The 25500-nt window shown below is 36.2% G+C and overlaps 1 protein-coding gene across 3 annotated transcripts in view; it reads right to left on the bottom strand.

Moving 5' to 3' along the window:
- Positions 1-25500, bottom strand: part of Larp4b (La ribonucleoprotein 4B) — a 93542-nt gene that overhangs the window by 11508 nt on the left and 56534 nt on the right. For all 3 annotated transcript variants that reach the window (XM_076832127.1, XM_076832126.1, XM_076832122.1), the window contains 7 exons: positions 18977-19080; positions 14189-14299; positions 13003-13056; positions 12705-12914; positions 9302-9408; positions 8555-8806; positions 1308-1353 (listed from right to left, as the gene is read on the bottom strand). In XM_076832127.1, the coding sequence (XP_076688242.1) occupies positions 1308-1353; positions 8555-8806; positions 9302-9408; positions 12705-12914; positions 13003-13056; positions 14189-14299; positions 18977-19080 (884 nt within the window). The remainder of the gene's footprint in view (positions 1-1307; positions 1354-8554; positions 8807-9301; positions 9409-12704; positions 12915-13002; positions 13057-14188; positions 14300-18976; positions 19081-25500) is intronic.

A 25500-nucleotide genomic window follows, 5' to 3' on the forward strand; every position in this document is an offset into this window, starting at 1 on the left:
GTCTTTATATACAATGTTGTATATACAATATTCTCCTATCATTGGGGTTGAAAAGATCCAGCTTCCACTTTAAATCCCAGAACAAATATATTCCACAGGACAGACTCTGTCTAATCCATTCAAGCAAAATGACCACATCTCATATACTTACCACACAAAAGATCTTATACTTAATTGGGATTTGTCCTGTCAATTATAGCAGAAGGCAATGATGTTTTGTATATACTGTGTAGATGACAAAATATTTTGAATGAAAAGAACTGATGAACAAATTTCTATAGTGAAGCTTATTTTGCTTGTCTAATGGCTCTAATTACAGCAATACCTCCTTACTGATGATTTTATGTTCCAGTTTCCATTACCCATGGTCCAAAATATTAAAGAAAATTTCAGAAAAAAACAATCCATAAGTTTTAAACCGTGTCACATTGAGTAGCATGATGAAATCTTACACTGTCCTGCTCTGACCTGCTTGGGACGTGAACCATTACTTTGCCAAGTGTATTCATACTGTATATGCAACCCACGCCTTAGTCATTTAGCAGCCATCTTTATTATCCCAGATTGACTGTGGTATTGTGGTGCTTATATTTTACTTAATTTACTTATATTTTACTTAATGGCTCCAAAGTTTTGGACAGTGATGATGCCAATTTGGCTAAGCCACAAAGTGCTTCTCTTAAGTAAAATGGTGAAAGCTTCCAACTGAAAAATAAAATTGCATGCTGTGGTTGCTAAGATCAACAGTAAGAATGAATCTTCTATCCATGAAATTGAGAAGAAAAAAGAAATTCACACTAATTTTGTTATTGCACCACAAATTCCAAAACTGCAACCACAGTGTGTGTTAGGCGCTTAGTTAAGATAGAAATGGCACTAAATTATAGGTTTCATTATTATCCAAAGGTTCAGGCATCCACTGGGAGTCCTGTGATGTGTCCCCAAGGATCAGGGAGGGGGCTACTTTGTTCTAAATTCTACAATTAATTTATTCACACTGGGAACATGCCTGACACACATGTGTAGACCACAGTAATGTTTTAGAGTCAGTCTTTGGCTGCAGCTATTCCACAGTGTGCGTATCTATATACTACAGAATAACAAAACAGTTAGCAATCTATATTTTTTAAAAATCCACAATTTTTTAGGCCACCAAAAACACTGGTTATTCCTTGTGGATATCACTTTAAAAGAAAAACTTTTCTGAAAGGTTCCTTCTCATGTTGAAGCCTTAACTCATTTGATTACCTGTCATGTTTATTTAGTATTAATGTCGTGTGAAAATGACATATGCTTGATGTACTCACTGTAAACTTCTCCTCTCTTTTCTTCCGATAGCCGAAGGAATTTTTCCTAGACGAATGGAAAGCAAAAAAGGCTATTTTTTCCCCATTTGGAAAATTTACTGAGCATGTATTTATACTTACATATTCAAAGCATGCATCAACCAGACTTAATGACTTTGTAATCTTTCAAAGATGAATTTTGACTTTAAAAGCCCCACTTTTAAAAGGATAAACAAAATAACAAGTGTGTAGTAAAGGATTAAAACTGATATCTGGAAAGGTAAACATTAAAAGGTACAAAAATATATATTAAAATAATTTACCTAGTGGCTACTTAAAATTTTTGTTAAGATATGAATCCATTCAGCTGGAATGACAAGATGTAAATATAATGTCTGACATTGAACTACACAGATGAGTCATTCTAAATGTAGAAGAAATTCATCAAATGCATATTTGCTTATCATCGAAATTTCAAACACCCCAGATAACCTGTCCCATTCTTCCTCCCTTATACCTCTCTTCTGTTTCAGTGACTTCCCTTACTACAAAAAACACACAAGGCTATCTAAATCCCAAGAGTTTTCTCTCCCTACCTGTGTGCTGTATGAAGAGTGTTCTAGATTCCTACCATTCAAAATTAGATCCCTGCGTGCAGCAAGACTATGCTAGGCAGCACTGCAGCTTTTAACTGCATAAACAAACATTTATTAAGTGGTAACATCATGTAAGGTCTTGAGAACACTAAGATGGCTGAGACATTCCCACTGTCCTGGAAGGATTTGTGGTTTAACAAGACACAAATGAATTTCAGTTTATGATTTTATTTTTATTCATTTATCTTTTTGATCTTTTCAACTGATTACAAATTCTCCCCAAAAGATCTTAAAAATAACCTTACTTTCTTTATTTACAGAAAACCAAAAAGTGGTCTTACCTAAGATGGCATTATTAATTAGAAGGATAAGCTTAGAAACCTCACTTTCTGTACCAATAAAGACATTCTATGGACCCTATGGGGGATAGCCCCTTTTGGAGAAGTACGACACAAACGTTTTAGGATTCTGGATCAAAGCCAGGCCATCTCGGGCTGGGGATGTGGCTCAAGTGGTAGCGCGTTCGCTGGCATGCGTGCGGCCCGGGTTCGATCCTCAGCACCACATACAAAGATGTTGTGTCCGCCGAAAACCAAAAAATAAATATTAAAAAAAATTCTCTCTCTCTCTTAAAAAAAAAAAAAAAAAAAAAAAAAAAAAAAGCCAGGCCATCTTTAATAGAAAATGTACTCTCTCCTTCTGCAAAAAACTAATCCAGAATAGTTTCTGGCTATCTACTGGGCCCCAGAAGAGATTAAACTCCTGAATGTGGAATTAGTGACCACTGACTTGAGCTATCCATCATGGGTAGGGCATGGATGCAGCAATCCACTATCCTGCAAGAACAGGGAGCATGGCCCCTCAACCACCAGTCCTTCCTTGCCCTCAATCCACACTCTAACCTCCAAAGGAGCTACAGATCTGGCTGGATGAGAGATGAAAGTAACAGGAATGAGATAATCTCAAAAGAGGGGTGTTGGGTGAACAGTGTGAGCATCTGTTGCAGCTGCTGCTGAAAAGACAGGACTACATGGAACCCATGTGGGGACAGCCCTTCACCATGGGTGGTTAGCTCATCACAACTGTGGTGTCTGACCACAGTAGCTCCTTCATACTGGAACAGAAGCAGTGTCCTGGATACCAATCTGACTGCACTGGGATCCGTCAGCAGTATGATCAGTGGCCCTCACAAAATGCTCTCCTTGCCTTCACAGCAGTTTACTAATACACTAGAAACCTACTGACATACTGGGGACCATGTGACAATAGGCCAAGCTGGAACCTGCTGGCTAACGGCCCATCACTCAAAATGTGAATAGCTGAGTGAAGACAGAGCTACAGGCCTGAGATGGGTTCTAATTCACAACCACAAAGTGTGACCCAGTATGGCTCTATAACCAGAGGTGAGGTTGCAGCATCATGGAGAATCACTTTTATACCAGAGTCGGTGCTTCTCATTCCCACAACTTTGAATGCTGGTGGTTTGCATGTCTTAGACCCCAAACCATGATGTTTTCTATCAGGTGAAACATCATGGTTCCAGAGACGAAACCTTAGACAACTACCTGGCATTGAACCTGGCTGGGGTGACAAAAACTATGGGTAGCTGCTGTGCATGAAGGTAGGAAGAGCATGACTGGACCCATGGGGGGCTCTCTGGAAGCCTCTTAGTGCTTCAGTACAACAGAAAATGTTAATGAAAAAACAAACCAACCCACCAAGGAGACATAAGGGGGCCATGACCACAGTGGATCAGGTCCTTCAGGAAGGAAGGCCTGGATCACCCTGCTGAAGGGACCAAGGGCACTCAATTATGTCTCTGAAGACAGCACATAATGCAGAGAGAAAGAAGGAAATCACATGTTTCACCTCTACTTCATAGCCCACTTCCGAAACAAGGACTATGGAACCCTTTGTACCTTCACTGGCTTTAAAAAAAAAAAGACTGTGGGAACTATGCTGCCGTCCCTGGCTATTGTACTCTATTGGTGTGTGCTAGCTAAGCTCTGTTCTCTCCCCTGTATCACTGATGGCAGCTATACCCTCAGGCTGTGGATTACTTAGGTGGGAGCATGACTCCATGACTGAGAAGATAGTTGGAGTCTCCTTTTGTATAAAATCTTCATTGGCAGGCAAAGGCACAGGCTTCAGATAGTTGCCACACTAAAGTTCAAACACTGTTGGAGTATACAAATGGTGACAGTGTCTAAGAGGTATAGGGTGTTAGTTACCTACCTTTTTATACTACTTTGTGATGTGGCTGGGATTCTGCAAATCCCCTTGTTCTTTTGCCAAGAAGCTTCTTGTAAATCTTTTATTAATACGGAGTGCTAAGAGGCACAGGGAGGTTGAAGAGGGCACAGAACTTGTCTTTCCAGTTTGTACTCTTTTACACATGCCCCTGAGAGGTACCAGCACTGAGCTAGCTAGGCAGACCCCTGTCCCTAGAAGTCTGTGCCTAGCTCTGCAAGCTCTTTCCTTCCTAGCTTCCAACAACCCCAAACTCCACCCTAAGGTTGGTAGCTCCAGCTAGCATCACTAACTCAGCATTATTCAATATTCCCCTATTGTCTTTTCAGTCAATTTGATGAACCAAATGTGTATCAAAACAGTTGCTGCTGTTTATTTTCCTGACCTATATTCAGTCCAATGCCAGTTCTACTAAACCATGTTGCCTGTGGCCACTCTTACAATCTCACCACCAGCTTCACAGATGCTGATTTAATCAGCACAGAGAGGATTAGTTGCTTGTGGATTCCTCTTTAACTCTCAAACTGCACCAAAAGCATATAGGCACACCTCATTTTATCGTGTTCTCCTCTTTTTCTTTTTCAGATGCTGTTTAATAAAGCTAGAAACGAAAAAGCATAGCAAGGAAAGCCTATCGAAAGTTAGAACTGGCTGAAAGCCAAGGTATGAATGCAAAAGAAAAAAATTCTTGAAGGAAATAAAAGTACACATGCATCATAACTGGACAAAAAAGCCTTATGGCTGATATGGAGAAGTTTTAGTGGTCTGGGGAGAAGATCAAACCAGCAACAATGTTCCTTTAATAAAAACCCTAATCCAGAGATCGACTCTAGGAAGGCTGAGAGGGGTGAGAAAGCTAAAGAAAAGTTTGAAGCTAGCAAAGGATGGCTCAGGAAGCTTGAAGAAAGAAACCTTCTCCATAACATCACAGTGCAGGTGAAGCAGCAAGTGCTGATGGAAAAGCTGCAGCAGGTTACCCAGGAGATAAGCTAAGATGGCTGACAAAGGTGGCTGCACTCAGTGATGGGGTTTTCAGGGTAGATGAAACAGTCTTCTACTGGAAAATGCTGCCATCTAAATAGAGAAAAGTCAATGTCTTCTTTTAAAGGACAGGCTGATTCTGTGTTAGGGGATGGGCAGTTGATGACTTCAACTTGAAGCCAGTGTTCATTTACCATTATGAAAATCTTATAGCCCTAAGGAATTACAGTAACTCTACTCTAATTGTGCTTTATAAATGCAACAACAAAACCTGTAAACAACATGGCTTACTGAATACTGTAAGTCCATCATTGAGATCTGCTGCTTGGGGAGGGGGAGGACTCCTTTCAAAATATTATTGACTCATTGGCAATGCAGATTAATGTAGTTTTCAAGCCTACTAACACAACATTCATTATGCAGTCCACGGATCAAGGAGTAATTTCAACTTTTAAGGTCTCAATATAAGACATACATTTCATAAGGGAACCGATACCACAGGTAATGATTCCTCTGATGATATGGGAAAAGTAAACTAAAAACCTGGAAAGGAATCTCCATTCTAGATGCCATTAAGAACCTTTGTGGTTCAAAGGACGGAACCAAGACATCAACATTTACAAAGTTTGGAAAAAAGCTGATTCCAACTTTCATTGTTGACTTTAAAGTGCTCAAGAGTTCAGTGAAGGACATAACTAGAAGATGTAGTGGAAATAGCAAGAAAACTAAATTAGAAAGGTAGCCTGAATTGCTGTAATCTCATGACCTAACTTTGATGAACACTGGTAAGTTTTATGGATGAACATAAAAGGTAATTTCTTAAAATGGAATCTACTCCTAGTAAAGGTCTTCTGAATATTGTTAAGAAGAAAAGATTTATATTATTACATCAACTAGGTGATAAAGCAATAGCAGGATTTCAGAGGATTGACTTCAATTTTGAAAGAAATTCTGTTTATGCTGTTTTACAACCACAACAAAGAGTCAATCAAGAGGCTGGAGGCTCAGGAGTAGTGACTTGCCTTGCACAGGTGAGGCACTGGGTTCAACCCTCAGCATCACATAAAAATACTGTGCTCATCTACAACTTTATTCACACACATATACACTATTTACTTATATATACTATATATTATTTACTTTATTTATTTATACATATATATGTGCCATATATATAAAAATAAAGGTCAATTAACATGGCAAGAGTTTTAGTTTTCTTAGTTTAAGAAACTGCAACATGGGCTAGGGTTATGGCTCAGTGGTAGAGTACGTGCCTAGCACGTGTGAGGCACTGGGTTTGGTCCTCAGTACCACATTAAAAAAAAAAAAAAAAGAATAAAGTCATTATGTCCATCTACAACTAAAAATATTAAAAATAAAAATAAAAATAAAAACTGCAAGAGCCACCGCAGCTTTTAGCAGCCCTAATCACTTAGCAGTCATCAACACGGAGGCAAGATCCTCCACCAGCAAAACAATCAGAATTTTAAGGCTCAGATGATTATTAGCATTTTTAAGCAAAACAGGGTTTGTTTAATTTTTTTTCAGTTGTAGTTGGACACATATTTTATTTATTTTTATGTGGTGGATCGAACCCAGGGCCTCACATTTGCTAGGCAAGTGCTCTACCGCTGACCCACAACCCCAGGCCCCAAAACAGTGTTTTTAAATTAAGGTATATACATTATTATTTTTTTAATATTTATTTATTTTAGTTCTCGGCGGACACAACACCTTTGTTTGTATGTGGTGCTGAGGATCGAACCCGGGCCGCAGGCATGCCAGGCGAGCGCGCTACCGCTTGAGCCACATCCCCAGCCCCATATACATTATTTTTTTAAAACAGATGCTACTGCACTCTTACTATACTACTAGAGCATGGTGTAAATATAACTTTTATATGTACTAGAAAACCAATAAAATGTTTGTGACTCACTTCATTACAATTTTTGCTTTATTGCAGTAGCATGTAACCAAACCTGCAATATCTTGGAGCTGTGCCTTTACTGTACCAGGAAGAAATACGAACCAACACTTTTAGAGCTTCTGTATGTCAGTCATTGTACTATAAACTTTGTATAGGGAAACCACAGAAATATCTTCACTTAAAACTTTTCAAGGTAAGTTAAAAAAAAAAAAAAAAGGCTCAGGGTTGGGGTTGTAGCTCAGTGGTAGAGCACTTGCCTTGCACTTGTGAGGCCCTGGGTTCGATCCTCAGCACCACATATAAATAAATAAAATAAAGGTATTATGTTCATCTACAACTAAAAATTATTTTTAAAAAAGAAAAAAAGGTTCAGGAAGGATGAACTGCTTGCTCATCATTCATCAGAAAAGAATCATGATTGTCCCTATCAAATTAGCAACTAAGGAGATGAATTGCCCTAGTTAATACTATATAGGAGGCAAACTCCAGGGTCCACCTTCACCTTCTCTAACCTCACCTCTCCATAGAGGGAAGTTTATACATCCTACTGTCATGCATATGTAAAAAGAATGAGGGGGGCGGGGAGAGAGAGAGAGAGAGCGCGCGCGCGCATGTGCGCGAACGCACCAAGTGACTTTGGTTGAGCAGGTATACTAAAAGACGGCAAGACAACAAGCAAAAAGAAAGATCAAGCTATATCATGCAAACAGGGAGAAGGAAGCTGTTTCATTCATGATGCATGGTAAGAGTCCCAGGTAATGAAAAGACACTGAGGCACCAAGGTCATGAGACTACTTGTCCCAGTATGAAAATGTATGATAGACATTACTTCACCATGACAGCTTCTGTTGATAGATAAATTTAGTAGGAATGGAATTCAAATGCTGGTTTGCTTAGATATCAAACTCTGGAATGTCTCTACTCTAAGCCACTGCTAGGTGGAAAGGAAACAAACAAGAAGCCCATGGGACAGAGACAACAACCACAGTGAGACTGCAGGCATACAGATGGAGTCTGAGAACTGTAGAGCTCTAAACTCCCTACAAGTGATGACTGTAACCTAGAAGAGTTCAATTCCATCTGCAGTTCTCATGGAATAAAATTTCATACTACACATATACACACACACAAACCATTTAAATCCTCTGCTCTAAAAGTTAACAATTATCACAGCAAGTATACAAACCTCTAATATTTATAGGTTTCAATTTGATTTTCTGAGATATAGAAAATAATTATAAAACATCTAAATTTAAGAAATTTTAAAATATTAATATTTTGATATAATACAAAGGACAAAACCCAAGTGTGCTCTACATCACCAGTCCTCTTAAAATTTTTTTTTTTTTTTTTTTTTTACTTTTTGACAGTGTCTTGCTATATTGTCAAGGCTGACCTTGAACTTGTGATCCTTCTCCATCAGCCTCTGGAGTAGCTGGACAAGCAGTACCAGTGTATGACACCAAGCCTGGATGACACACAGTATCTATTCAGCATCATATATAACAACTTACCTTCCTCTCCCTAAACCAGGAGAGGATTCGAGACTACTTGGCTCCACACGCCCAGTTCCAATCTCTCTCTTGGCATAAGCTGAAGGATTTTGTATTCGCGTTCTAGTTTGCCCTGTTTGCCTTGTCTGTGGGCTCCGAACGCCATTAATTAACCGATCTGCGGTGAAGTTAAATATTGATGGACTTTCCAGTAGTCCAGGTCCTCTCTCTGCACTAGGAATTGCATGGCGCAGATGAGATTTACTAGGATTCCTGTAAATGGAATGTTTATACATGCTGAGCTATAAAACAAGGCATTATTTAACAAGAATTTAAAGTCAAACAGCTAAGCTAAAATCTGTTCTCTACTTAACAAATACAAAAAATGTTATTTGGAACAGTTAATGCACAATACACACACACACACACACACACACCCAATGATGTAAACATGTGCCAAGGCCCTGCTCTGCTCTAAGTCCAGGACAAAGTTAAAAAGCAGACACACATGGTACAAGTTATCTCAAAGGCCTTCTCTGAAGACAATCTATTCCTTTATGTAGACAACCAATTTTGGTGTTTAATCTTTGCAGACTGTAGTTGAATACTTTCATTAGTTTTTTTTCTGATGAGCATTTCTAGTGGTCAAATATACCTAACATATAAGGTAAATATACCTTTCTTACTGAAAAATAAAAACAAAACAAAACAAAACAAAAAACAGTTAACATGAAGCTCATAAGCGTCTGAATCATGCTTGGAACTTGCCTGCTTCTAGGAGGATACTGTCTAAGTGAAGTCAGAGGAGATGCTGCAGGTTTGAAGGTTGGAGACGTAAACCCATTTATAAATCCAGTATTTGGAAATGGAGTTACCTAAATTAATTAACAAACAAAAAAAGTAAACATGCCATGAAATAAACTTCAATTTGGTTTATAGCATCATATCTTGGGGCAACAGAAGTCACTGCTTCCTGTTGTCAGAGATAGTAAGTTCCATATTATACTTAAAAATAATTGTGGACCAAGAAAACCATCTTACAAGACTATTACCAAAGCTAATATTTATTGAGCGCTCACAACAATTAGACTGGTGCTAAGAACTTTTTCTGCATCATCTCAGTTAATGAGAATTCAATGAGGAAGAAAATTCACACATGTAAAACTGACACTAGGTGAGGACAGAACCTTATGCAAGATCACTTGGGGTCTTAGACACAGACATTATCTGAAACATCCAAATGCTTGACCTAAGAGTTAATAATAATACTACCTCCATTCCTAGCAAGAAGTAAACAATTCTTTCCTCCCCAAAATATTATAATCAAATTTCTCAATCTTAGGAGCATTCATATACTTACTCTAATTTTGCTTACTTCATTATCACAGCCCTTAGAGTGCAATTATCTATATATCTATTTATTGTTTGTTTGTTGTAGGAGAACACAATATCTTTACTTCAATTTTACGTGATGCTGAGGATCGAACCCAGGGCCTCACGTGTGCTAGGCAAGCAGAGAGTGCAATCTTAATGTAACACCTGACATATTAACATATTGACGTAAAACTCAGAAGACAATTATAAAGGGTCTATTCATACAGCCCTTTAAAGATAAAAACAAATATAATCTTAAAAGGTTAAAAATATTAAGCAGATTTTTAAACATAACCCAATTATTCAAATATCTAATTTGAATACACAAAACTTACTGTTGAAATAGTTTTTCAAAAAAAAAAAAAAAAAGGATAAAGAGAGATCACTAACTTTCTGGCTTCTGGACCCATGACCTCAAATGGTCTGTATAAATGGTATTCCTTCAAAGACATTAGCTGTTTGGAGCTTGCCAGTCCCCTCCCTAAATTTTTTAATTTTCTTTTTGTTTTTAGTAGCAAGGGTTGCTTATTAGCCAACTGCAAATGTCCTCAGCCCTTTTAATTTATTTATTTTAAAAATCTGAGACAGGGTCTAAGTTGTTTGAAGCCTCACTAAATTACTGAGGCTGGCCTTGAACTCACAATCCTCTTGTCGCAACCTCCCAAATTGCTAGGATTACAAGTATGTGCCATTGCACCTGGCTCCCACTCTTAAAAATTTTCACGGAATTGACTGAAATATGTATAGCCTCATCCATGTTTGATAAAGGGAAACAGAAAAGAAAAAGAACAAATGATTTTCTCTAGAGCTAACTGAAGTTGTAAGAGAAAAAAGGGTATTACAGATAGTTTATCACTTACTGATTTAAAGAAAAAAAGGCAACAAGAGAAATACTTAAAACTTATAAAGTAGAATCACTACTTGAAACATTCTTCAATCAATAAGAATCAGACTATTTAAAAACATATCATTCCAGCTGGGCGTGGTGGCACACAGCTGTAATCCCAGTGGCTCAGGAGGCTGAAACAGGAGGATTATGAGTTCAAAGCCAGTCTTATGGTTTGGTACGAGATATCCCCCCCCAAAGCTCACTGTGAGACAATGCAGGAAGTTTCCGAGGAAAAAAAATGATTGGACTGTGGGTCTTAACCACCAGTGAATTAATCCCTGATGGGATTAACCGAGTGGTGACTAGAGACAGATAGGATGTGACTGCAGGAAGTGGTTAATTGGGGGCGGGGCTATGGGGTACATATTTTGTATCTGGAGTCTCTCTCTGCTTCCTGATGTGAGCTGCTTCCCTCTGCTACTCTCCTGCCATGATGTTCAGCCTCATCTCTAGTCCCAGGAGTACTATGAGCCCTCATAGAAACTTTTCCTCCTCATAGTTGCTTTACTCACAGCATTGAAAAAGCTGACTAAAACATGGTTGTAAAAGCTATAATCTAAATGGAGTATGATTTAATTTCCCTTGCTTAGAACCAGAGATGACCTCCCAGAAGGTCAAAGTCCACATGTCTCAGGACACTATGTAAGAACATGATAACTTACCAGCCTTGCTTCCCAGGTTCCTGAGCCCAGTCTATGCTTTTGCTCAGAAACAATCTGGTCCATAACCATTTGCATGCTTTTGTGCATGCTTTTTGTTCTTGAAGCTTCCTTCTCTTTGACCCCTTTTCAAAACTCATATCTAACAGAGAGGCTCAATTTAGGTGACAATATAATATCCCATGAAGTTCTTAATTGGGTATTTTATATGTGACTTTTTTGCAATTATCACCTCCTTGGTACATCTGTCTTTTCAAGACTGAGGTTTTTTCCCATAGACATTTATCTTTAATTGTATCAGCAATTAAAGTTGAAACAACACTTCTCTCAAGATCCCTCTCTTTCACATGTACCCAGTTTTTCTGCCAGTAAGTGGCTCCCAGCCATCTGACCTTGAGCACTACCCAGTCTCTCCTGACCTGGTCCACAGCCATATTCTGGATACAAACTCTTTTCAAAGTTACTAACTCAACTTTTGCTTTCTGACTATAACCTTCTATGCACTTTGCCGCTCTACCTCTCTCATTCCAACTAAACCTGCATTCTTACCCCATGCAAACCTCCAATACAGGAACTTATCTTCTTTTTCTAACCCAGACCTCAACTTCAAGGACATTTATCACAGATTGCTGATTCTCTTGCATCCCATGCAATTAAATTGAAGCTAATTTCCAACTAGGAACAGCTGATCTTTCTAGCCATCTTAGTTAAACCATAATGGCAGAAAAATTACTAGATCCATTACAAATTTATGAATTCTAACCACAGACCTTACCACAAGCCAGTATCTGTAAAACTTAACCATGCCAACCAACTCTGAGGCTGGTGTGAGAAGTAAAATAAAGCTCTGCAAGAAAGCATGTATTTCAGACTATTAGAAACTCACTTAAATACCTATCTCCTGAACAGCTCCCCACTTGCCATTTCCCTATATGCTCAGAGGGACATCAGTTATATTTTCTCTATATGCTCAGAGTTTTCACTGTATTCTACATTTTACACGAGAAGAAATGCAGACTGGGCAACAATCACAGTCACAGTGTTTCAAAATTTATGTGCAGATAGCTCTGTCTATATCACTCAATTGAATTTAAAATTCACAGCATAGCCTGAAGATCTGCTTTATTACAGCAAATTGCAAAAAATCTGGTTTCTGTATTAGATAAGGCATTTAAACTTTCAAAGTACCCAGTGGAGTGTCTATGTACAATATAAATGTCTGTTTAATTTAAAAAAAAAAAAGACTTACCAAGGGTGGATCAAGATAGCTATGTGTTGTTGACCATGTCTGGGGGGTAATCAGGCTGTACAGAGGAAATTGCTGCTGGGGACTGTATACTGGAGGTAAATAAAATGATGTTGTATAACGTTGCTGTGTATAAAGGTTCATGTCCAGAGGTCTAAATCCATTCTTTGGCAAAAACGTGTTTATAGCTATTGCCTTTGCTTTTATCCGTGCCTGTTTGAAAATATTTAAGTTTCTATTACAATACTTAAGAACAATGATTAGAAAACAAAAGAAAATGTAATCAACTGGTCTTGCTTACCTTAATTGGCTTTCCTTGAAAAGTTTTTACTTCTTCTCGCAGGTATTTGTAAGCCTAAGGGCAAAATCATCCAATTAGCCTTATAAATAACATGAACTAATAGTTAATTCAATAGCTTAAAAAAGGGATTCTATGGTAATAAACAGAAGCAATAATAGTGATTCTTTATCCTCTTTGGGTCACAAATCCTTTAAAATAACCTCAGCAATTATGGAACCCCTACACAAAAATTCTCATAAACAAGATTTATACTAATTTTATAAGAATTAATAGATACCATTAAAGTCTACTAAAGACCTGGGAGGAAATAAGGAATACTGAATACAAAGTTTCTAATATTAATCCCAACTTCAAATCGGAAACATGAAATTCAGGAAATGAAATTCTAAACAGAGGGAGAAGAGATGAAAACTAGGGTTAGGATGGTGGCTCAGAGGTAGAGTGCTCGCCTAGCATGTGTGAGGCACTGGGTTTGATCCTCAGCACCATATAAAGTAAAATACAGACATTGTGTCCACCTATAACTAAAAAATATTTTAAAAGATGAAAACTAAAATATTAGAAAGTCATTATTTATGTGTAGCTGTCCCTTCTCCAAATTAGATCTATATTAAGCCCCTTACATAAAGTCCAAAGGATCCACATATTCCCATTCAAGCTCATCCAACATGTTCTCCAAGCAGGTCAGCAGCACTGCGCTATGTTCTGTAAGCATAGCGTTTCCAATCTCCCATTCCCCTTTCTCTCCTTCTATCCAGTTAAAACCTATCTTTAGCTTTCTGAATTATCTCTTTTGGACTTCCAGTAGGGGTTGCAATATATTTCTTATTGAACACTCATTAATTTGTTTCCCTCAAACAAGCGTCTCCTTTAAGAGCAAGGAAATATAAGTCCCTTAACTCGGCATGTGTCCTTCAAGGTATTAACACTCCTTCAACTGATTTTCCTAAGCTGCTGATCTTATAATATTGTTAGGCTGTAATGTCACATGCTTTCTATATTGCTATATAAACTATCCACAGAACATCCAGTTTAGGTTTATACAACTCGATTTTGTCTGCACTTTATACCCAATCTTAACACTATGATATAATAACTTCAATGCCCAAATTTACTCTCACTATGTACTGATATTAAATTACTGGTAAACTATGTACTTCATAGGGAGATCAAGGAGAGAACTTACCTGCTGTGCATCAGCTTCTGTTTCAAATGTAATAAACCAATTATCATTATAGGCAAATTCACAGTTTATAAATTTCGGTAAGTTATCTCCTTTAAATAGTGCTTCTACTTCCTACAGGAAGAGAGGTTAGATATTAATTCTCAGTTATGCCACTTTTTGTCCTCACTTAAAAAAGCATTCTCTTAAGCACAGTTCAACATGGTGATGCCTGGGAAATTTCTTTTCAAAAAAGGATAATGTGTTCAGTGCAGCTTCCAGAATTAGGACCACAATGACATAGGAAGATAGTTATACAACTTATTGATGGTTTTCCTGCTTCCAAGATATCATTATGCTAAATATTCTGAAAGATAAGATACTATTTTAACCACCAGGCTAATAAGTACATTATTTTGAAAAAAGATAATTTAAAATATAAAAAATATTAGCTCAATTTTTGCTGCTGGCCAAGATATGACACAATACAAACAATTACAAGTGAAATAGGGGTTTCCAGCATTGGCCATCAGGCATTCTAGGAAAGGAGTCCTTGAGAGAGGAGACGTGAACTAGGTGAGCCCTGAGAATGTTGAGCTCATGCCTAAATTCCAGAGCTCCATGGAGGACTCTCCCCAGGTCCTCAGCTTGAGCTTAAAATACCACCTGTGATGATCAGAAGGAATAACCCCAGACTGATCTCATGGGGCAGGGAATAATTTGCCTTCTCACCAGTCAGAGTGGAAAACTGTCCCAAATTCACAGAAAATCAGTACTCAGAAAAGGACTGCCTCAGCAGTGGGGAAAGATGAACCCCAGAGAAAAGACTGCTCTGATTCCATCTTACTAATATTCCTAAAGGATCAAACTGGTTCAAAGTAATTGAGATGGGGTTTTGCTGTTTTGCCCAGGTTGGCAGATCACTCAAGCAATTCTGCCTAGGATCCCGAGTAGTTGGGACAATAGGAGCATGCCATCATCAAGTAATTTAACTGCATCTCAGAACCAAAATCAACAACATTTATCAGAATACAAAAATATTCGTACCTAGTAAAGTAAAAATCAAAATGCTTGGCATGCATTCAAAAGCTACTAAGTATGTAAAGAAATAGAAAAACATGGCCTAAAATCAAACAGATCAAATTAAATCTAGAAGTGACACATATGACAGAATTAGTAGACAAAAGCAATAAAATACTGATTATATATTTTATATGCTCCAAAACCTGGGATGAAAATGCTAAATGGAGATATGGAGGAATTTTTAAAAGACCCGAAATAGAGATGAAAAATACAATGTCTGAAATGAAAAGTACAATAAAAAGGATTAACAGCTACTTAGATACTTTCTGAAGAAAAAAAAAAAAGGAGAAGAGAGAACATGAAAAATAATGCCTCAATAAGAAACCTGAAAGCTTTTCCAAGGTACCCTGCTATCAAATTGTTTAAAATCAGTGATAAAATCTTCAAATCACACAGAGAAAGATGATTTATCACACACAGAGGAATGAAGATTTTAAAAAAAGGCGGATTCACTGTCATAAACAGTGCATATCAGAAGAGAACAGAATGACAACAGAAAGGGAGAAAACTTTCCCTGGTCAATCTAGAAATCTATACCCAGCAAATAGGCCTAAAATAAAAACTTTTCTCAAATATATTAAAGCTAGCAGGGGAAAATCACTAGCAGACCTGTTAGAAATTTTAAAGGACTATTCAGGCAAAAAGAAAGTGACATTAGACAGGAAGTCTAGACCCAGACAAAGGATGAGAAGCACTAGAAATGGCAAATATTAGATAAATAAAAAACACATTTTTATTATTTTTAATTTCCTTAAAAGAAAATTAAATTGTTCAAAGCAAACATAACAATGTATTGTGGGGCTTATGGCCACACAGAATTAAAGTACAAGACAAGAGCACAGGGCTGAAGGTGCAAAACCAGAAGAATATTGTTTTAAAGAGAAATGGTATTACATTAATTTAAGGGTACACTCTAGGAAGCTTAATGCTGATAAACCATAAAGCAAGCACTGAAAAAACACATATATCGGACTGGGGTTGTGGCTCAGAAGTAGAGCGCTTGCCTAGCAGCACATGGGAGGCACTGGGTTTGATCCTCAGCACCACATATAAATAAATAAAAAAGGTATTGTGTCCAACTACAACTAAAAACAACAACAACAACAACAACAACAACATGTATATCTAGTAAGCCAAAAAAGGGTTGGAGGGTGGAAGAAAGAAAACAAAGAACAGCAGAAGCAAAAAGGAAATAGTAAAATGACAAATTTAAACCCAGCAACAACATTAATCACTTAAATATAAATGAGCTACACTCATAATTAAAAGGCAAAAATTTTCAGATTGGGTAAGAAAAGCAAGACTCCACTATGCAATGCTTACCAGAAACTCATTTTAAATGTAAAAGACACAAATGGGTTAAAATGAAAAGAATGGAGATGATATACCATCATAATAATAAATGAAAACTACAGTGGCTACATTCATACCACACAAAGTAGACTCCGGAGAAAAACAAAAAGGGAAAAAATAAGGTCATTTCTTTAAAAAAATTATTAGCCAGTAAACCCTTCACAAAGTAAAGAAATTAATTAAATGACCATAAAAAATTGTTTCCTGGAATTGTACACCTATTTTGATAGGTGATAAATATATAAACATCTGATAAATAATTTTTGGCTAAAAGAGAAAACTAATACATTAATGCAGAAGTCATACTTGACTAACATTAGTTAGTATTACTACTTCTAAACTCAACCAATAGTCCTTTAATACCACTGGGCTGTCAATACTGTACTGGAGTGGTTAATTCTTCTGCCTCTGTGAGGTTTCCCTCTAAACTATTTTATAAAAATTGAATAAACAGAGGGGTGGGAAGGGGAGGGAGGGAGCATGGAGATAGAAATGATGGTGGAATGTGATGGACATCATTATCCAAAGTACATGTATGAAGACATGAAATGGTATGAATATACTCTGTATACAAGTATGAAAATTGTGCTCTATATTGTAATATAAATTGTAATGCATTCCATTGTCATACACACACACACACACACACACACATAAATGAAACACTGGATCAAGATTTCAAATGTTCTAATCAGTGAGAAGTAACCCAGACAACTTTCTAGAAACTCTCACCCTATACTTCTAAGCATCAAGAGATGGACTCTGCATCATACAGTCCTTGGAAACTTATTTCCTATTCAAATTGTTTTGGAGTACTTACTTTCCTTCTTTATTTCTCAACTTTATAATTACCACAGGGTTTCTTCCAAGCCTTCTCTCTTAATTTTGCTCAAACTTTGACAACAGACTTATTTAAGTGAGCACAGTTTTGAATAGAAATGATACCAAGATCAATGTCTACAGCTAACTGTAGAAAATTCAACTCAGTTATAATTTTTATAAGCATTTCAAGTTTTGAAGAACAGGATCTATGTTTTAAATAACAAAGATATCGAGATGATGATGATGATAATAATAATGATAATAAATAATAATAATATCCTAGTCCTTCATATTCAAAACTTTAATAAAAATATAATTATTTTTCTCCAAGTATTACAACATACAATTAGTTAAAGTATCTTGGTGAAACAGAAAGCAAACCTCCTCTAGAACAAAACCTTTTTAAAGAGTAATATGATTTCTTACCCTATACCTACAACCTTGTTGGAATCCTTATCTTTGTGACATTTTTTACATGTGTTCTTAACAAACTTTCAAATAAATTAGGACTTAAAACCTAAACCATGGAAGCACAGTTAGAAAGTGTGCTATTTCCTTAGCAGAGGAGACAGTGTTTAAAAAGACATGTAGCATGAAAGGCTTATATCACATAAGGCATGAGAGAAATGAAAGAAAATGAGGCTAAATGGATTAAGCACCCCCTGAGGAAGTAGATGCTGTTCTCTGAGGTGGTTAAGAACTGATCTGATGAGCTAAATTCCTAGCATCTTCCATCAATACTTATCTTCACTATCTCCAGGCCTAACCCCCAGTATTTACTACACAGTGCAACTTATTTTACTTTCTACCATGCCAGAGAATCAAACCCAGGACCTCATGCATGCTAGGAAAGCATTCTATCACTGAGCTCCATCCCCAGCACCAGTGCAGCTTAGTTAACCATTTGGAGAAGTAACAGATTTTATAGCAATGCAAATCAGCCAATTTCAATATTTTAAAACTATCAAATACTATGATTTATTCCTTAAAATTACTGCCCTAAGCCACTGCTTCTCTAATGATGATCTTCACATTCCATTTTTATGAACAAAGATGACTGCCTTTTTACTCTGAAGACATCTGCACTGATGGTGGAAATTCACTGGCAAATAAAAAAGTGGGCATAGTAGCCTGGATTCAGCAGCAACATCAATGGTACTCAGGGATCTCTTCACAACTCCCTCTTCATAAAATATTTATTTAAAATAATTATTTATCATAAAAGTGCCCTGTATCTTAATTTGGGGTTTATCATTATTTCTTATTAGATAAATATTTAAATTCATTTTAATTTACAAATATTGCAATATACAAACCCTATCTTTAGTGTAAAGTGTGTAAAGGAGCTCTGAGGGTAAAAGAATTGAGGATTGTTTCCTTCTACGAGGAATGCACATCATAACTATCAGAGTGTATAAATAGGAAAAGTGTTAACTGTTAGGTTTCTATTCTTAAATATAAGCCGTCCTTAAAAACACAGACATAAAAATAATCAAAACCACCAAAAACCCTCAGGAAAATGTCCAAGTACCCATGAGAGGAACAGTCACTTACTTCCACAGGGGTAGATTCAGAGATTTCACGCAGGATAACTATGCAACGATTTTGATTTGGCCTTACTTTTTCTCCCTTCTCATCCACTTGAACTAAAGGTAAAGCTGTAAAGGAATGGGAGGAAAAACCCATAAATATTAAAACATGATACTTCAATGGAAAATATCACACCATATTACTAAACACATTGAAGAACCCTGTATACGATGGAAAACCACAAGTTTTAATTAGTTTATTTATTTTTTTATATTTATTTTTTAGTTGTAATTGGACAGGATACCTTTACTTTATTTATTTTTATGTGGTGCTGAGGATGGAACCCAGTGCCTCCATGTGCTAGGCGAGTGAGTGCTCTAGCCACGACCCCAGCCCAGTTTTGTTAGTTTAATACAAGCTATCAAAAAGTTTTAAATGAACCTTGAATTTAAATTTTTCAAAATGAAGAAACATGGAAATCTTAAGTCCTAAAAGTGGTTTAATGTATGTAACACTATGAAACAAAGAACAGCAGCTACAATATTAGTAGATTAAAACACAGGATTAATGGTTTCCTCCTTTCTATAAGTCCCTAAAATATTGTCTCATGTAACTTTTATTTTGCAATATTCTAAGTCTTAGAGAAAGCTCTCGCGTACCCTTCACTCAATTCTCCCTAATGATAACATCTTGCAATAACTCTAATAGTGTCTCAGCAAAAATGGTGTAAGCTTTTTTTTCCCCCCCTTCCATGCTGTGACCAAAACATTGACAAGAGCAACTTGGAGGAGGAAAAGTTTATTTGAGGCTTATGGTTGCAGAGAGTTTAGTCCACAGATGGCCAACTCCACTTCCACTGCTCTATTTGCTTCCAAAGGTGAGGAAGGAAAATTGGGGGGCGGGGGAGGAAGGCCCATCAAAGGAAAAATGCTCAGCTCATGATCAGGTCAGGAAGCAAAGAGAAATGTGTATGTGTCCCACTTCCTCTAGTTATAACCCACCTGCCTACAGTCCGTTCAAACTGATTAGGTTACAGCTCTTATAAACTGAATATTTCACCTCTGAATATTCCTGCATCAACAGGAGCTTCCAGGGGACACCTCATATCCAAACCATAACAGATGCCAATGTTGGTGCAATACTCCCAGGAGCAGGCTTAATTCAGATTTCACCAGTTTTTATGTGCACCCCTTTTGGTTAAGTTTGTGTTTTGGTGTCATTTCTATTAAATTATTTTTTATCAATTCCAATTACAACATATTATGGTCACAATCTAGACTCACCATCAAGACACAAATCACCAATAATTCTGACACCCAAACTAAACAGACAGTTCGAAAAAACTATTTCAGGCCAGTACTCCTCATGAACACTACAAGAACTCTTAACCAAATTTTGGCAAATTGAATCCAACAATATATAAAAATGTAATAAATCATAAAAGTGGGGTTATCTCAGTAAGGCAACTTTTGCTTACCAATTAAAAAAAAAATCAAGCAATCTAAATCACCATATTCATGAGTTAAAAAAAATACAACCATCACAGAGATGTAGGGAAAGTCATGAACAAAATCCAGCATTCATTTAGAAGAAAAAATTTTCAGCCATCTAGAAACAAAGGAAACTTTCTCAATCAGATAAATGCCACTTGTGAGGAACCTAGAAATAGCATTACACTTAAAGCGAGAAGCCTGAAATGACTCCACACACACCATAAACAGGAGCAAAGCAAGAATATTTTTCTCCCTACTTCTATTCAATGCTGTACTAGATCTTCTAGCCAATGCAATAATGCAAGAAACAGAAATGAACAGCACCCAGAATGGACATAAAGAGGCATTCACAGACAAGTTTACCTATATAGAAAATCTAATACAATTTTCATAAAAACTTAATTGAATTTAGATTACAAAATTAATATATAATTGTAGTTCTATGTACTTTCAAACTAGAAACTAAAAATATCATAAAAGAAAAAAAATGTGAAGTAATTATAAATTTGGTAAAAGATTAATGACGTATATATTAAAAACTGTAAATCATTGCTGGGAACAATTTAAAAGACCCTAAATAAAGGTATTCATACAGTGGAAAAGTCAATATTGGTAATATATCAATTCTCCTCAAGCAAATTTTGACAATCAATTGTAATTCCAGTAAAAACCCATCAAGCCCTTCTGAAAAATTACAATGATGATTCTAAAATTCAAAAGCCACAAGGTGATGTAGTAGGAAAAGAAGTCATTTCAACAAATGGTGCTGCAACAGTTGCACATTAGATCAATGCTTCACACAATGTACAAATCCTAACTTAAACACACATATACACACAAATCCAAATCTTAAACCTAAAACTATAAAGCATATAGGAGAAAACTTTTGTAACCTGGGACTAGGCAAACATATCATAAGTATACCACCAAAAGGATGGTATAAACTTAAAAAACAAAACAAAACACAGACACCTATGTATCTTCAAAAGACAAGAACAAAAAAGTGACAGACTGAAAGAATAAATATAATACATATGCAAAAAAAAATTGTTTTCATGTAAATACAGACCTTAATCTGGTCACAAAAATTAGCTCAAAATAGATCACAGATCTAAATGTAAAATGTAAAGTCCTAGAAGAAAACATAGGTGAGATCTAGATAAACTGGGGGTTGGCAATGACCTTTTTGACACACCACCAGACATTATCCAAAAAAAGAACGACCCAATAAGCAGAACTATAATAAAATTTAAAACACTTCCTCTGTGAAATATGTCAAGAAAATAAGAAGCCAAATGACAGACTGGGAGCAAATATTTGCAAAAACCACATCAGATAAAGGACTGTTAAAATAAAGAACTCAAAGATTAAAAATAAAAAGGGGGGCTGAGGTTGTGGCTCAGTGGAGAGCGCTCACCTAGCATGCATGAGGTGCTGGGTTCAATCCTCAGCACCATGTAAAAAATAAATAAATAAAGTGAAGGTATTGTGACCAACTACAACTAACTTAACTAAATAAATAAAAATTAAAAAGGAACAATACCATTAAAATGGGCAAAACACCTGAAAAGACACTTCACCAGACAGATGGCTAATAATCATGAGAGAATATATTCTCAAGAAAAAGTAATTTGAGTGGGTTCTTATAAAACTAAATATTCTAACCACATAAATCTACACAAATACCTGTACACAAGCATTTATAGAAGCTTTATTCATAAATGTTAAAACCTGGAAGCAACCAAGATGTACTTTCGTAGATGAATGGATAAACTGTGGTACACTCAGACAATAAAATATTATTCAGCACTAAAAAGAAATGAGCTATCAATCCCTGGAGGAAATTTGTATATTATCAAGTGAAAGAAGCCCATCATACAATATATAAAACACTATACTCTATGATTCCAACCCTAAAACATTCTGAAAAGGGTAAAATTATGGAGATAGTAAAAAGATTAATGATTGACACAGGTTCAGGAGGAAGAGAATGAATAAGCAAAGCATAGAGGACTTTTTAAAGCAGTGAAACGGTTCTGTATGATACTATAATGGTGAATAACTGTTATTATATATTTGTCTAAACCATAGAATGTATCATCAAGAATGAACCCTAATGTAAATTATTGACTCTGGATGGTAATAATATGGTAATATAAGTTCATTAGCTGTAACAAATGCTATCACTTTGGTGGGGGATGTTGTTTATTATTTATACTGTACCTTCTTTTGCTGTGACAGTAAAACTGTTCTGAAAAATAAAATATATTTAAAAAAAAAATACTGGGCTGGGGATAGAGCTGGTAGAGTGCTTTCCTTGCATACACAAGGGCCGGGTTCAATCCCCAGCACCACAAAAACAAAAACAACGAAACAACAACAACAAAAAGCCCACTAAATAGTAAAGGAAAAAAATAGTAAAGAAATAGAAATTAATATCACAGTGAGATACCACTAAACCTCTAAAATTAAAATGACCGTATTCCAAGTGTTGGTTAGGATGTGTAGCAACTGTGGCTTCTATCTCTTCTGGCGATATCCAACTATAAAATGGCCCAACCACCTTGGAAAACAAGTAGGTGGGTCCATAAAGTTAATTATAACCCTACCACACATTGCAGACATTTTACTCCCAGATATTGACCCAAGAGTAAGGGAAGCACATGTTCATACAGTTTTACACAAGTATTCAGAGCAACTGTACTTATAGTAGTCAAAATGTGGCAATAGCCTAAATATCTTACAATGAGGGGTAAATAAACCAATTGCCAATTCTGGTTCAATGGAATACTGATCAGCAATAAAAAGCAATGACCTACTGATACACTCAACTACAAAACAATTATGCTGAGTAAATAAAGCCAGCCATTGCTCCTCAAAAAAAAAAAAAAAAAATTCATAATAGATTCCATTAAAATGCAAACTAATCTGGGGCTGGGGCTCAGTGGTAGAATGCTTGCCAGGCACACGTGAGGCATTGGGTTCACACCTCAGCACCACATAAAATCCAAAGTAAAGGTATTGTGTCCACCTACATCTAAAAAAATACATATTAAAAAAATGCAAACAAATCTATAGAACACAACCAGAGAGCACCTAGTGAGGGGATGGAGGAAACCTCTGGTAAATCATGGAGATACAATAGTGATAATTTCATGGGTATACAAATGTCAAAACGTATCAAACGTACACTTAAACATGTGTAATTTATGGTATGTAAATTCTACCCCATAAAACGACAATAAAAGAAATACTAATGAAACCCTCAGTGCCTCTTCCTTCCCTAATTCATTTGCCCCTATAACATTTTACAGTGAATTAGAAGTGTCATTCTTATTCAGGCTTTATACTATTAACATGTGCAACTGAATCCATAGAAAAAGAGTTCTGTTTTACACATACCCAATATTTATACGCTTGATTTCATCTTGTAAATATTTGGAAATATGCCTTTAATCACATTTTGGATTTAAAATTTTATTCTTCTTGAAAACATGTAGTTCCAACTCACTTTTTAGTTCTAACACATAACACAGGAACAGAACACAATGTTGTTTCTTCTGATGACAAGTATTTTGGTGCTTTTTCAAACTGACAATTTTAACCAAAATGAGTTTGTAAAACAAAACATTTGAAGCAGATACACTATGATATGTACTATGTGTATTATGACACAGAAATAGTTTAGAAATTAGTTTATCTAAATAATCAACAACAGTTTTACATTACTCAAATTTAAATGAAATAATTTTAAAGTGTCCACTGTGTATCTGACTCTGTTAAATATCTTGAGGATGGCAATAAGATTTAGATATAAGATGAAAAAAGCCTCTGAGGGCTTATTTATGTCACCCTCTTTAGGACTACAATGGATATAATGTGCTAACTATATTCTGATCATATAGATTATATGTGTACATTTCTTTCTGTTCAAAAATTAAATGAAAAAGAACATTAGATAATAAAGTGCTAAACTGAAATGGATAAAAAGTAACATTACAACTGTAAAATTATCTTCAGAGGCGCAGCAAAGTTTGCATTGTATGCCAAAGAGGAATAATTAAATATGGGATACCTAAGAATAATCAAAAGACTTAACAGAGTACAGACAAGTACAAGAAAGTTATTGGCCTTGTAAAGTAGATTAAAAATTGGATTTCTATTCTAAATGGCAAAAGTGGGAAGTAAAACATTACCATCTCGACATTCAGAACTCAGTTAATGGTAATAATGTTAGCCAATTTCTTCACTTTTTATAAAGCAACAGAAAAACAGAAAACAAAACTTTTATTTGTGACTAGAAAATCAAATTACAAGTTCAAAGGTTAACATGTTCATCTTTTTACACTACTGTAAAGTCAAACTCACACAAGAAAAAAATATGTACACTGACTGTATCTTCAGTACACAGGGACAGGGACAAGGTAGAAACAATTGCCTCTACAGAAGTGTAAGTAATGAAAAGGCATTTGGATAGTGAGAGAAACAAAGCTTTAATTCAGGCATAGCAATGTCCAATCATTCAAAGATATGTATGCAGTGGTGGGAGAGGAGTTACACACAGTTCACACTGTGAAGGACACCCACCAAGTTGAGTCTAATGAGGGAAACTATAGAAGTCATTCACCTGGTATTTGTAGCTACAGTATAAAATGTGAATTTCCATAATTAACCCAATTCAAAAAGGAGCTCAAAATATCACACACTTAATAGAAAAGGAATCTGCCTTTGGGCAGGAGGCATCACCAGGGGTCCGGAAACTCAGGGAACATAGGGGAAGTGGTGTTCTCTTATGGATTTCAGCCATGCAGGCATTCAATACTAATTGAGTATACATTTTGAATATGCACACTCCAAGACACTTATACCTACATAAAAGCTGTTTTTCTTCTTTTAAAAAATAAAACAGGCTGTAGAAGCTTAAGTGTGCAAAGCAAACTAGAACACAACCTACAATTTGGTACAACAGGCCAACACTGAATATCTACATTTCCTGAAATTCCTGTAATTCACTGATGTAATGTTTACACATTTGATGCTGCCAAATTTGGGGGG

This window comes from Callospermophilus lateralis, chromosome 13 (genome assembly GCF_048772815.1).
Source record: "Callospermophilus lateralis isolate mCalLat2 chromosome 13, mCalLat2.hap1, whole genome shotgun sequence".
NCBI lineage: Eukaryota > Metazoa > Chordata > Mammalia > Rodentia > Sciuridae > Callospermophilus > Callospermophilus lateralis.